Below are 12386 nucleotides of genomic sequence, written 5' to 3' on the forward strand. Positions count from 1 at the left end.
TATCCTCTTCCTGACCATCCATTTATACTAGTCTAATTCATTAAACAAAGGCATTGAATGGTCAATATTCCTTTGCTAAGGTGTATTTAGAAACTGTCCCCATGGAAAAGGAAAAAAAAAACAACATTGTTTTCATTATTCTTGTTTCATTTTTGCAATATAAAGCCCTTTTAAGATTGGAGGAATGAAGGTTACTTTTCAAAAGCTCTGTGCACAGCTTTTGCTAATAATTTTATTCCCCTTCTTCTTTTCCACCTTCATTCCCATGGTAAAGATGGCTATGTCTGTATCAGGAATCATGTCCTTGCCTCCCACAGATCTTCTCTGATATACATACCTGACCTGGGATGAGTTCAAGCTTGTGTCTGTTTCAACAGGCAAGACTGGCATTGTTCAGAAGGCACCTGACACAAATGGAGAAGTCTATGGGCACTGCTTTCCTTGCTTTGCGTACTTCTCAGTTGCTTTTGAAGCCATGTGTGGCCCTAGAAGACTGTCCTAGTGAGGAGCAGCATCCTGAGACAGTCATGGCCTCATTTGAATTTAGAGGAGTGGGTTTCCAAAGGTATTTTGACATATACTGAGGAGCCTTCAAGTCACTTCAGAGGTTGCTCATAAAATGAGACTACAAGGTAGGAAATGCTATGCAGATGGTAGATTCTACTGCTGGCAGAAACCTTGCTCAGAGAAACATGCAAATGTATCTCCTCTGGCTTGCAGCAGGTGACTCTAAGAAACTATTTCTTGCAACTTATGTCTTAGAGTTATAGAATCAGGTTTTTTGTCCAAGACTTTTTGCTTCCCTTCGTTTTTAGTGGTATGTTTTAAGGTAGGATCCCAAACGTGTAGAAATATTAAAAAAGCTTCACTGATCGCACTGGTGACAAGTCAGACCAGAACTGACAGCAGCATCTTCTTCTTTACCGGGCAGTTTTAGCAGCTGGGAAGATGTGCTTCATCTGTCCTGCAAACTGCACCGAAGCCTCTGTTGATTTCATTAAAACACAAAGATTCATAGGTTATGAGGCTAGAAAGAGCCATTATGATAATCTAGGCTGATTTGCTGTATAATTAATTCCTGTCTCACTATGTCTTTTAGGGAAAACAGGATACTATTTTAATTTAAATTTTGCCAGTAGCAGAGAACACACTATAACCTGTAGTAAATTATTTCAGTAGCAAATTACTCTCATATAAAAATGAGTCATAATATTTTAAAATGTGAATTTCTCGAACTTCAACGTCTAGCCCCCAGATCTCATTGTCCCTTTGTCACATGCATCGAAGACCCCTCTCTTGCCAAATTCCATTTTCTGCACAGGTACTTGTAGATTGCAATCAAATAACATTTTAACCTCTACCTATTAAACAGATTGAATTTGAATGTTCTCCACTATGAGACATGCATGCCAGTCATTTAATTATATTCCCTCCTCAATCTTGAACCTTTGGTTTAACAATTGAACTGTCATTATCAGAAGCTGTCTTAGCATTTCTCCACTCCTGCCAAGGATTCACATTGGTTTTACACCTCACCATTATTTCTATCCTTTTATTGTTATGAGAGTTCTGATGTACTTGATTATACATCATGATGTTGATGTCCAAATGTGTCTGTCAATAATATTTCAAGTCTCCTATGGAAACACTAGCACTTCTTCCATAAACATAAGTGCTTTTTTAGATATCTCAAGCTAGGTGTTTTGTTCCCTTTTTTTTTTTTTTTTTTTTTTAAAGAAAATAATTTAGAACAACATTTGATAACAGAGATTCAGATTGGGGGGGGATATGTTTCTTTGTAAAGATTGAATTCAGAGCTCTTGTATCTATTCAACAGCCTTCCTCATCTCCTCCCCAGGTCTTCCTTGGTGCTTGCTTTCGAAGTCTCTTCATTCTTGGCCTCAGAGTCTTCACTGTTAGTCACTTTCTTGATTACAACTAACTTTATATAATTTTTCTCTGGATCCTTTGAAAGCATTCAGTCTCAAGGATTTTCCAGCTCTGGTACTTGTATGATTAGTGAAATGCAAAGCAGTCAGCATCACATTCAAATAAACTCAGAGGCAAACCCTCTGCATTTCCCCAGAAAAGATGGGACCTGTTACTCAAGTACCAAATACCTCAAAGAGGGAGGTGTAACCTGTATGTGGCTCAGCTGTGTGTGGGAGCTGCTTATGTGTGTATGCTATTTCCCCTACCAGCAACCCACAGAGATTGCTGAAAACAAATCAGTCATGGCTAGATACAGCCCAGCACCACCCATGTAGGGTACTGTGCTACCTGTCTGCTCCTCTCATGTATGAGAAGACTGGGTCAAGATGCAGTTTAGAGGAGTGTTGATTTGAACAATTATTAGTAGTGTCCTATAAGGGCAGCTCTCTCCTTCCTTAGAGTCATTTAAGCCTCAGCTCATTCAGGCCTGGCATTCTCTTGCCCACCAAAGCAACTCCATGCTGTGGTGAAACCAAAAATGCAATGGTGCACCAAAGTTGTAACCCCTCATGGGCCTGAAGAGTGGTCAGTCCATGCACCCAGTATGGTGTCTTCAATAGTGGAGGTGCAGGTGCTGTTTAGGGAGAGCACATGACCATGGCTGCTGTCAGTGCTGCATTCCCTTAAATTCCCACAGCACCCGCTGCTGTTGATTTACAATTGCTAGAAGATGCACTCCTTCCTTTTTCCTTCAATATCAGCTTGTGGACTTGCTGTCCATTGTTATTTTTGGTTCTTTTTGTGTCTTCTGTTGCACCCTACATCCATGACCTCTCCTGGCAGCAAGTTCCAGAAGTTCACTAACCTCTGTGTAATTAAGTACTTGTAAAAATGAATTTTATGCTGATTTCATACAAGTTTCAGCAAGTGCCTCTAACTCTGTTATTGCTGGGTTTGGCAAAGAGCAGTTCTACATTAACCTTTTCCATCTTCTGTAAACTTCAATCACGTTTTTCTCAGTCATCTCCAAATATGAGCTTGGCCTTTTCAGCCTATCCTCATAAAGCAGCCTGTTCCATCCTCTTAGTTGCTCTATTTATTTCCTCTTTCTCCTTGAGAAACAGAGACCTCATGCAGTACTCCAAACTAAAATCTGACTGAGGTGCACCTCATTGTCTGGGAAGAGAGGAGGCTCTAATGCACCTCTTTGGTGTGTCAGTGGAAGGAGGTGTATGGTCTCGCTAATGAGAGCATTTGACATGATTAATCTGTAGAATAAAACTACTACAGTCCCATAAATTGAAAATGAATTTTCTCCCTGTTGCAGATATTAATAGCCTTGATGTTTCTGATGCCTCTGTGAGGGCAGAGCATGTTATTAGGAATTGGAGCAAAACCAGTTACTGTGGGTCAATACTGTCCTCTGCTGGGAAGAGCTAGAGCTTTGTGCCATTTCTCCAAATGGGATTTAACAGTTGGCTTCTCCTTTCACTCTGCATTTTGCCTTTGCAACAGGCAAATCTGACTGCACCAGGGAAATTCTCCTTTAATGCTTAAGAGAAAGCTGGAAATTTTTGCCAGCAATGAATGTATTGAATCATGGTTTAATTCAAGTTTTCATCTTGAAGTTATCCAATTTATAAGCTTATCCTTCATTCTTTCTCTCATTTGCCTTTTAATATTTACTGCATACACATTTTTCTGACTTTCCTGTCCTAATAGTAGAAGTAACTATGCATATCTCCTTTCCCTTCCATTTTTGTAACAAATTGCTGAAGACTCATCCTGATAAGATTTTTGAAAGCAGAAATCAAGTGTGTGTATATATATGCTATATGTGACAGACACAAAGTATTTTAGAATAATAACTCCTTAGAAGAAATTAATCTTCAGTAGTGTCACTGAACAAGAATTCAATAAAAATTGTGCTAGTTGCAGAAGTGGTTTTACTTGCTGTACATGCCAGCTCTGCATTTAGCAAGTGTGGAAGATAATTGAGAGGAAGTACAGTTCACAAGTATTTCAATTTTGTGCCTTCTCCAGCTCCTGCCTCTGTGAGAATGGCATGGGCCAGAGGAGAGTCTGCCTTCCAGGAATTCATTCTGTACCTGAGAGAAAGAGAACAGTAGGAGATCTGGACTCCTGAGTAAGCCAGACATGCTCAGGAGTGCTTGCCTGTTTGAGACTCTTCTCTTGGCTGATTTCAATCCAAGTAGCAAGAATAGACCTGAGTTCTGGTCCTTAACCCAGAGAAAGGGAGAGTCCAGGCACTGAAAGTGTATAGGTTTTTATGTGTTAGCACAAACGTTGTTGGTTTCTTGAAGTAAGGGTAAGCTATAGAAATATCTCCATGGCAAGTTTGTGTCAGTAGTGATCTAAGATTTCTTGGTCAGAGAAATTTGTCTTTTTTTTTTTCTTCAGGACCCACAGGGCAATCACTAACAGTTCACAGCAACTTGCTGAATTTTTTTTGCATCTCTCTTCTGGTAGTTAAGTAGGCTAGAGGAATAATAGAAAAATGACAGTGGTACCAAGTTCCCTGCTGTGGCTGGTAGAGATGGACATGGAGGTTACACTTTGTTATGTATTTTGTATGGGATTTATGCAAATATAACAGCATGATACCAGACACACACTGGATTTTATGTATAGAAGCTTTTACAGCTGAGTGGGCCTGTGGTAGAGTTAATTGTTCTCACTGCCCTTCAGTTAAATATTCTCTTCTGACTGCTTATCTGATCTATAGTCATTGCAAAGTACCCACTGTGGTCATTTCTATACACTCTTCTGGTCTAACTCACTCCCTCTGTCATGATGTCAGACTCTGGCACTCTCTCCTTTCCTCTCCCCACTGCCTTTTGGGAAAAGTTCATCTCCCATTGCTGAAAGTAATTGGGGTGTTTGTATTGTATGCAGGATTGATGTATGATACTCTTCCTTGTGTCTGGCAGGTTGTTTATAAGAATAACGACATTCGTCTGGAGCTGTCTCGCTTGGCACGGATTGGTGATACTAAGATGAAGATCTATGGTGAAGTGAAATTCATATGTGAAAATGTGGCTACACTGGATCCCATCAGCTTCGAGACACCTGAGGCCTATATTAGTCTGCCTAAATGGAATACCAAGAGGATGGGCTCCATCTCATTTGATTTTCGAACCACTGAACCCAATGGACTGATCCTTTTCACCCACGGCAAACCTCAGGAGAGGAAAGATACCAGAAGCCAGAAAAATACAAAGGTAGACTTCTTTGCGGTTGAGCTTCTAGATGGAAACCTCTACTTGCTGCTGGACATGGGGTCTGGGACCATTAAAGTCAAGGCCACCCAGAAGAAAGCCAATGATGGAGAGTGGTATCATGTGGATATTCAACGAGATGGAAGATCGGGTAGAGTTATAACTTTTTCTTAAATAGATTCATATTTCAGATTCAGACCTAGGTCTATGTATTAATTCTCAGAACACTCAAAACTGTTAAATATGAGTCACCTCCTTAACAAAACTTAGTGTCTTAGTGTTATTCCAGTGGTGTTTATCCAGCAAGGCAAAGATGTGAATGGTTTTCATTAAATGTTTTCATTAAATGTATAGTGTGAACTTAGAATAGCACATCACAGAGGTTTTATTCACAATCCTCAGATATTCTGGACATATATTTGCAATTGCAGGCATAGTTATGGTGGTTATTTCTTTGTGGGCATGGTTAAGGTTTAAGGTCCTTCAGTACCATTGTTCTCAGTTTGAGAAATTCTTACTGATCTACCTTGGGTTTCTGCATGTGGGATCTTGTTGTGAGAAAAATAAGTGACGAAATTATGGCAACAGATCAACCTTTTCATCCTATTCTGTTTCCTTTAGTATCCTGTAGTTTTGAGTTAGGTTTCATTACTCTTTTGAATGACAGATTCTAGCCTTAAAATCTGAGACACCATTCAGTGGATGTTTCTTTTCTTTCTTTGCAGCTTCTCATTTTCAAATATGGGTTTTAGTTTATTTCTAAAAATACACCTACCATGCAATTTCCAAGAGATTTTTTTTTATTGTTTCCAGTGCTGAATATCAAACTAACATGCTCATGATCTACTCTGAAACTGTGGAGGAAAACAAAAGGCTCAGCTTACTGTAGCTTCATCTAGAGAATAACAATAGTGCTTCAATTCTTTCTGAACTGTTAGTATCTCAAAGCATTCACTTCAAAAGGAATTTTGCTTACATTTGCCAGTGAATTTGAGATTTGTCTGGTGATCTCCAGATGATAGTTTTAGGTCCCTAATTTTAGGTTTCCAGTTGCTGAATACTATCAGTATAGGGAGTGCAGTGCTAGAATTTGCTTCCCTTGAGTTTTTAGAAGAGCTGACTTTGAGATAACATGCAAGGCCTAGCTGTTTGAACAGGTCTTTGCCTGAAGCTATTGTTTCCTTTGATGATGTGAGTAGTTTCCTTCTATTTGGCATGGCGCTCTGCTTGGACTTACAATATGTGTGGTTATATGTTGCTATCTCCTAAAGGCATCAATAAGAGCATTTTACAAAGAAAGCCATAAATAAATAAATAAATGGAGGTTTGATGTCTTTAGAATTGCTAAAATTTAATTAACTTCCAGGGGTAAAGTCAGTCAGCTGTGTTTCTTACTGACTTCATTTTTGCTTGCTCACTTGGGGATTGTCTCATCCCTGAAGAAGCAGCTGCAGAGGGAGAAGAGACAGAAATGACACAGGCTCTATGCAAAGAATGTTTGCAAAACCCTGCCAAGAGGGGCACGTGTTAATTTGGACACATTCCACAGGAGGGTGTGGCAGACACATTGCTACTTGATGGATGGCACAGTAGGGCTGACTTGTTTGTCGCTTGGCAGGGAGGTTTATGATGTTCTGGACACTGATTAGAGGTAACAGATTTTGAAACAGTGTTCTCAACAAGAAAGACTGTGTTCGTATTATGTCTTGTCCGTTTTTTTTTTTTTTAAATGTTGTTGTGTTCTCTGCTCACAATGAATACTTAGTTAATGATCCTAATGACTGATGTCTTGTGTCCTGAGAAAACCAGGATACTGGCATTGATTTCTGCACATTGTACCTTCAGTCACTATTATCCAATGACACTTTGGATAAGTGTGAGAAAGGAGTTCAAGACCTCTTCTTGTTTAGTCCTTGGCTTTTCTTCCACATGTGGACTGGAGAATGGTTACACCTTGAAGATTTTTTCCCCCCCAGTGTAGATGACTATAATTTAGAAACTGAAACAGTTAATTTACTTAATGGGGGCTAAAACCACCCTTTTGAGTTTAATGAGCTAGTAACCTGCAACTTCTGATTCTCATTACTAAAGCAGCCTATGTCATCTCTCTCTGTTTTTTTTCCATTTCTATAATAGTCCAAAACTTCAAGTTTTGCTGATCTAAAATAGCTTAAAAATCAAAATATTCACTATTGCAGTGCACTGAGGCAGGGAAGCTTGTCAGTCATGCCCAGATAACCTCTGGCATCTCTAGTCCCCTTAGGCCTTGTGTATGCTTTGGTCTGTGTTGGCTGCCAGAGCAACAAAACCTGGTTTGGTCTTTCTGTTCTTACAGAAGCTGGCAGTGTGGGCATGGACACCTAACCTTTCTGTCCTTTCTTAAAGGTCCTGTTACCTTTCTGTCCTTAGGGAAAGCTCCCACCAAGGTCACAAAGCGTATCACAGTTTCTAGTTTGGGAACAGTGAGCACTTTAAGCAGGACAATGTTTTCAGCTAGTCATCAGCTACAAAACCTGCATGACTTACCACCTGATCAGGCACTAAAAATCTTACTAGATATTTTGGTTTACAGTTGTATTAGTGCACTGTTTGGTGTGTCTGTTCTGCCCTCAGGGGATGTTTTGGTCTGTTCTTCAGTCCAGCACAAAGAGCAGGTGGCACTGCAGAGGAGATGCTCAAATGCTTCTGATTTCTCCAGGTGGACTTGGATCTATTCTAAGCAGAGTGCAAAATGCGGGATGCTGGAGGGATAAAAAAAAAAAGGATGTCAGTTTATGCGAGTGCTCCTTTCTAGGATCAATACAGAATTTCTCCATCTCAGCAGCTTGGTCTTAAAAGTGCTGTTCATCCAAACTAGTGCCATCTCCTTGCAGGAGTTATTGCAGGGTACAAAGCACTCAGAATGTTTAGGTTGCTGTCTAGCCTATTTCTTATTCATCATCTCACCATCTTTCTCCAGGTTTTACACTTCATATTATCCAATATTTCTTGTCTTTTATGGGGTTTCTTTACCTTTGTGGCATTTGCACTTGTTTGTTCTCTCCACGGTAGCAGCTGTCTAGAGCTCAGCCCTCCAGTGTTTTCGTTCTAAGCTTTAGAGTAATATGTACTATACAGGCTGCTTTTGAGAAATAGCACTGGAGATGCTGGAAAGGGAGTTGTGTTCCTGTGGCTCCATGACATACTGCCTGTGTGACAGTGTGTGTATTGTCACATTTTCTCTTCCGTATTTTATAAAAGAAAAAATGCCTGTGGTGCTCCAGCTTGTTGATACAAAATTCATCAAATAACTGTGGTTCTCTTTGAGCCTTTAATTTGTAATGCCTCTGTTGCTTCTGACACTCTGCTGCCTCCAATATTATTCCTCAATTATTATGGAAAATCACACACATGGAATACCTTGTGTATGTGTCATACATGCAATTCTCTAAAAAGATACTGCTTACAACTGAACAAAAGGTGTGTGTACATAACTGTACTGTCTTACAGAGACAATAGATAGAGTTGATCTCTTAACTCTCCTTCCATATTGTAGAGGTGTCTGATAAAAATCCAATGATGTGGAATTAATCTTAAAGCTTGGATAGTGTCTCTGAAGACAGACTGTCTTAATGACAAGGCAATTCAATGTGATGATTTATAGCCAGGGAGAGCAAATTGCTGATTTTTAGATGAGTGTCTAGTGGGCAGATATCCCTATCACAGAAACTGCTGAATTCTCTTCAGAAGACCACACTGTTCTGGAATGTGAGAGATGTGCATTATGTTCTCTGTTTTTCTTTGGATAAACTGTCTGACCTTAAACAAGTCACTTGGCTTTTCTGTACCTGTTTTACATATTCTGATTATATTTCTGTATTATGTGTTCTGATTATTCTGGGACAATTTCTTGAAATACATGTGAATGACCTCAATGCAGGATGCCCACATTTCATTTGGAGCATATGGAAGCTATCACAGTTTTAATAATAACTGTCGTTCAGATATAAGTTTGTCTCTCTCTTCCTCAATTTTCCTGTCTAAAATGGAAACTAGAAAACTTTCTTTGTAAAGCCGTACAATGTTTTACTTTGGGACAAACTTCTGGAGATTTCTAGTACAATCTAGACTGTCTTCAGGGTTGTGTGCAGTCAGCTTTGAATGCCTTCAGTCTGGTAAACCTCTCTGAGGTTTATGTTTCTGCAATTGACCACTTTTGTGGTGAAAAATGTCCTTTTCTGTGGAGTTGAAGATTCCCTTATGTTGTGGCTTAAGAATGGTACTCTCTCATTCAGTGGTCCCATTGAGACTCTGCAAATCACGCTACTCACTTCCCCTGGCCATGCCCCTCCCAGCTACTGCAAAGAATTGCTCTGTTCTGGCTGGAACCAGGACACCTTAGTGCAGCTTGTGTCTCTTGCCACTACGAGTTCACTGCTAATTCATGTTCAAGGTTCAAGTTGTCTGCCGTATCTCCAGGTCCTTTTCTGCAGTTGTTCCTTAGACAGCTGGTCACTGGCCTGTACTTATGTGTGAGGCTTTTGTGACTCAGGTGTAGTACTTTGTATTTATTGGTTTTAATTTACATCAAACACTGCTCCCAGTCCTTTGCACCACCTTGCAATGGTTTCTCTAAATGGTCACCCAGTGCTTCCTCCAATGCATTAGCCATTCTCTCCATGTCACTTACAAGCATGTCTATGTTGGCCCATCATCCAGGCCCAGGTTTGGAGGTACTGATGAAGTGTTTTCCGAAAGTGTTATATAGTGAGAATTAAAACACTTTTGCATATCTTTTTCCTCTCTAGTGTTTATGCCATCAAACTCCCATGTGTTCTCAATAAGTTTTTGCTTTGCTGGATGAATACCATTGAATAATGCTCAAATTTTACATGCTATTATTTATCTATTGAATTATTATGCTTCTGACTTTGTAATGCAATTTGGGATACAGATGCATGATCGGTCACCACATGGAAGTACTTAGGACCTGTGGATCAAGAGGAGAGGGAGCTGTGTGAAAGACAGTGTTAGAATGCCATTTGGGTAGGAAAGAATCTTCACTCTCCTGTGCTGAACCTTAAACCTCACTCAGTTGCTGGGAAAAAAATGAACTGAACTGAGTCTGTAGTTGAAAGTGTTGATGTCTCTTATCTTCCTCATTTAGGTACTATATCAGTGAACAGCCGACGCACCCCGTTCACCGCTAGCGGGGAGAGTGAGATCCTGGATCTGGAAGGTGACATGTACCTGGGTGGGCTGCCAGAGAACCGGGCAGGGCTCATCCTTCCCACAGAGCTCTGGACAGCAATGCTGAACTATGGCTATGTCGGCTGTATCCGAGACTTGTTCATCGACGGACGGAGCAAGAACATCCGGCAGCTGGCAGAAGCGCAGAATGCCGCCGGAGTCAAGTCCTCCTGCTCCCGCCTCAGCACCAAGCAGTGTGACAGCTACCCCTGTAAGAACAATGCAGTCTGCAAGGATGGCTGGAACCGCTTCATTTGTGACTGCACTGGCACCGGCTACTGGGGTAGAACATGTGAGCGAGGTAAGTTGTGTTTTCTGACTTCACTTACATAAAGCTGAATGTGTGCATGAGAACAAGAACAAAATCCAGTGTTCCCATAAGACTCTCCCCTGCCCTTGTTGGCCTTCCCAGCTAAGTTCTAGTCCCCACAGTAGGAAGACTTTCTTCTCTGATTGTTTCCGTCCAGTCTTTTCCACCCTTGTTTCATGAACTTACTTGGCCGCTTCCCTCCCTAAGCCTTCTGAAGATCCTGTCTTCAGGTTCCAGAGTTTCTTTAGTTAAGTGTGGTTTGTCTCCTGAGGTGGAAAATGCAGCTGCACTTGAGAAGTCTCAAACTAATTATTGAAAATTGTACCACGTGTGAGCTTCAGTTATGGAGATTTTTCCTGCATGGGAGGGATGATGAATCCCAGTTCTCTCTGGGCTTCCTCTTTTTTTGGTCTAGTAGTATTTCCTTGATGGCTGTTTATGAGTAAAGCCAGCTAATGAAATAGTGTTAAAAGCAGCATGTCTCCAAGTTCATCTCCGGTAAGGCATATCTGTAGGAGATTCATGGGACAGTCTTTGCATCTTATTGATACTCATGCAGAATTGTGATTTAAAGACATATCAATTGGAGATATGAGGCCCGGGTGATGCTCGTGTAGGCAGGCACATTTTCTACGTGTTATAGATTACATGGAAAGGATTTGCTAATGGAAGATATTTGAACTATGTGTTTCCCAAGTACATAGGTAGTTGCATTAATTGTTGTTATCTTTATTATGCTGCTGCCACAGTCAGAAACCACAATCAGGTTTTACAGAAAAAGATGGGGCTAAGATCACTTCCAAAAAACTCCCACCTCCCTAGAGGGTGTTTTCTTATATTATATTATTCTTATATTTCTGTTAATATTTGGCCATTAGCACTGCATTTGGGCTAAACTGCATTCACAGTACACCCAAGAAATAACAGCAAACCATTAGCAGAGTCCTAGGGCTTCCAGTCCCTTCTTTATATCACCTCACTCGGCACCATGGTGATAGCATGTGTCTTAGAATTCAAAATTCAGATATTTTTGAACTTGTGCTATAATATTTGAGCAACACCTTTCCCACTTAGTGCATTTCTTAATATTAATCATAGTAGCATGCCACTTATGAGGAAGAACTTGGAATTTAGCTACAATGCATGAAATATTAGGCGTAATTGAGATTTGGAATTCATTCACTCTACAGAGGATTTTCTTCATTGCAGAAATTTTTTGTTAATGACCAAAATTCTTCCTATATGGATAGGATTTTTAGGTTTTCAAGTACAAGATCTGTGATTGTTCATGAAGCTGCTCACAGCCAGTAATTCATTGCATGCTACCCTAAGCAGCATTAGTAGTTAATTGCCAGTGGGCCTTAAAACAGCTGAAACATCAACACTGCCACCCATGCTGGGTGAACATGGGTGAACATGTAAGATTCATGGGCACCAGCTATGCCAATGTCAGCTCAGCAGTTCTCTCATCTGACTACATGGGATTTGAAAATTCTGGAAAACATCAGATACAAGTTTTCGCAGCCTTGATATTTGTTTTGGCCAGTTGTTGTGTGATCAGGTTTTATACAAACATGATAATTGGAAACGTTAGCATAAATGCGTTGTTCCCCCCAAAAATTGCAAGTATGTTTGCCCTTGGTCTCTCTTTAATATTAGGAGTGACCAGCTCTGTG

The 12386-nt window shown here is 40.4% G+C and overlaps 1 protein-coding gene across 5 annotated transcripts in view; it reads left to right on the forward strand.

Annotated features, from left to right (window-relative positions):
* Positions 1-12386, forward strand: part of NRXN3 (neurexin 3) — a 912175-nt gene that overhangs the window by 240028 nt on the left and 659761 nt on the right. For all 5 annotated transcript variants that reach the window (XM_041424942.1, XM_041425182.1, XM_041425016.1 and 2 more), the window contains 2 exons: positions 4884-5322; positions 10318-10701. In XM_041424942.1, the coding sequence (XP_041280876.1) occupies positions 4884-5322; positions 10318-10701 (823 nt within the window). The remainder of the gene's footprint in view (positions 1-4883; positions 5323-10317; positions 10702-12386) is intronic.

This window comes from Onychostruthus taczanowskii, unplaced genomic scaffold (genome assembly GCF_017590055.1).
Source record: "Onychostruthus taczanowskii isolate IOZ18803 unplaced genomic scaffold, ASM1759005v1 scaffold1, whole genome shotgun sequence".
In the NCBI taxonomy this organism is placed as follows: Eukaryota; Metazoa; Chordata; class Aves; order Passeriformes; family Passeridae; genus Onychostruthus; species Onychostruthus taczanowskii.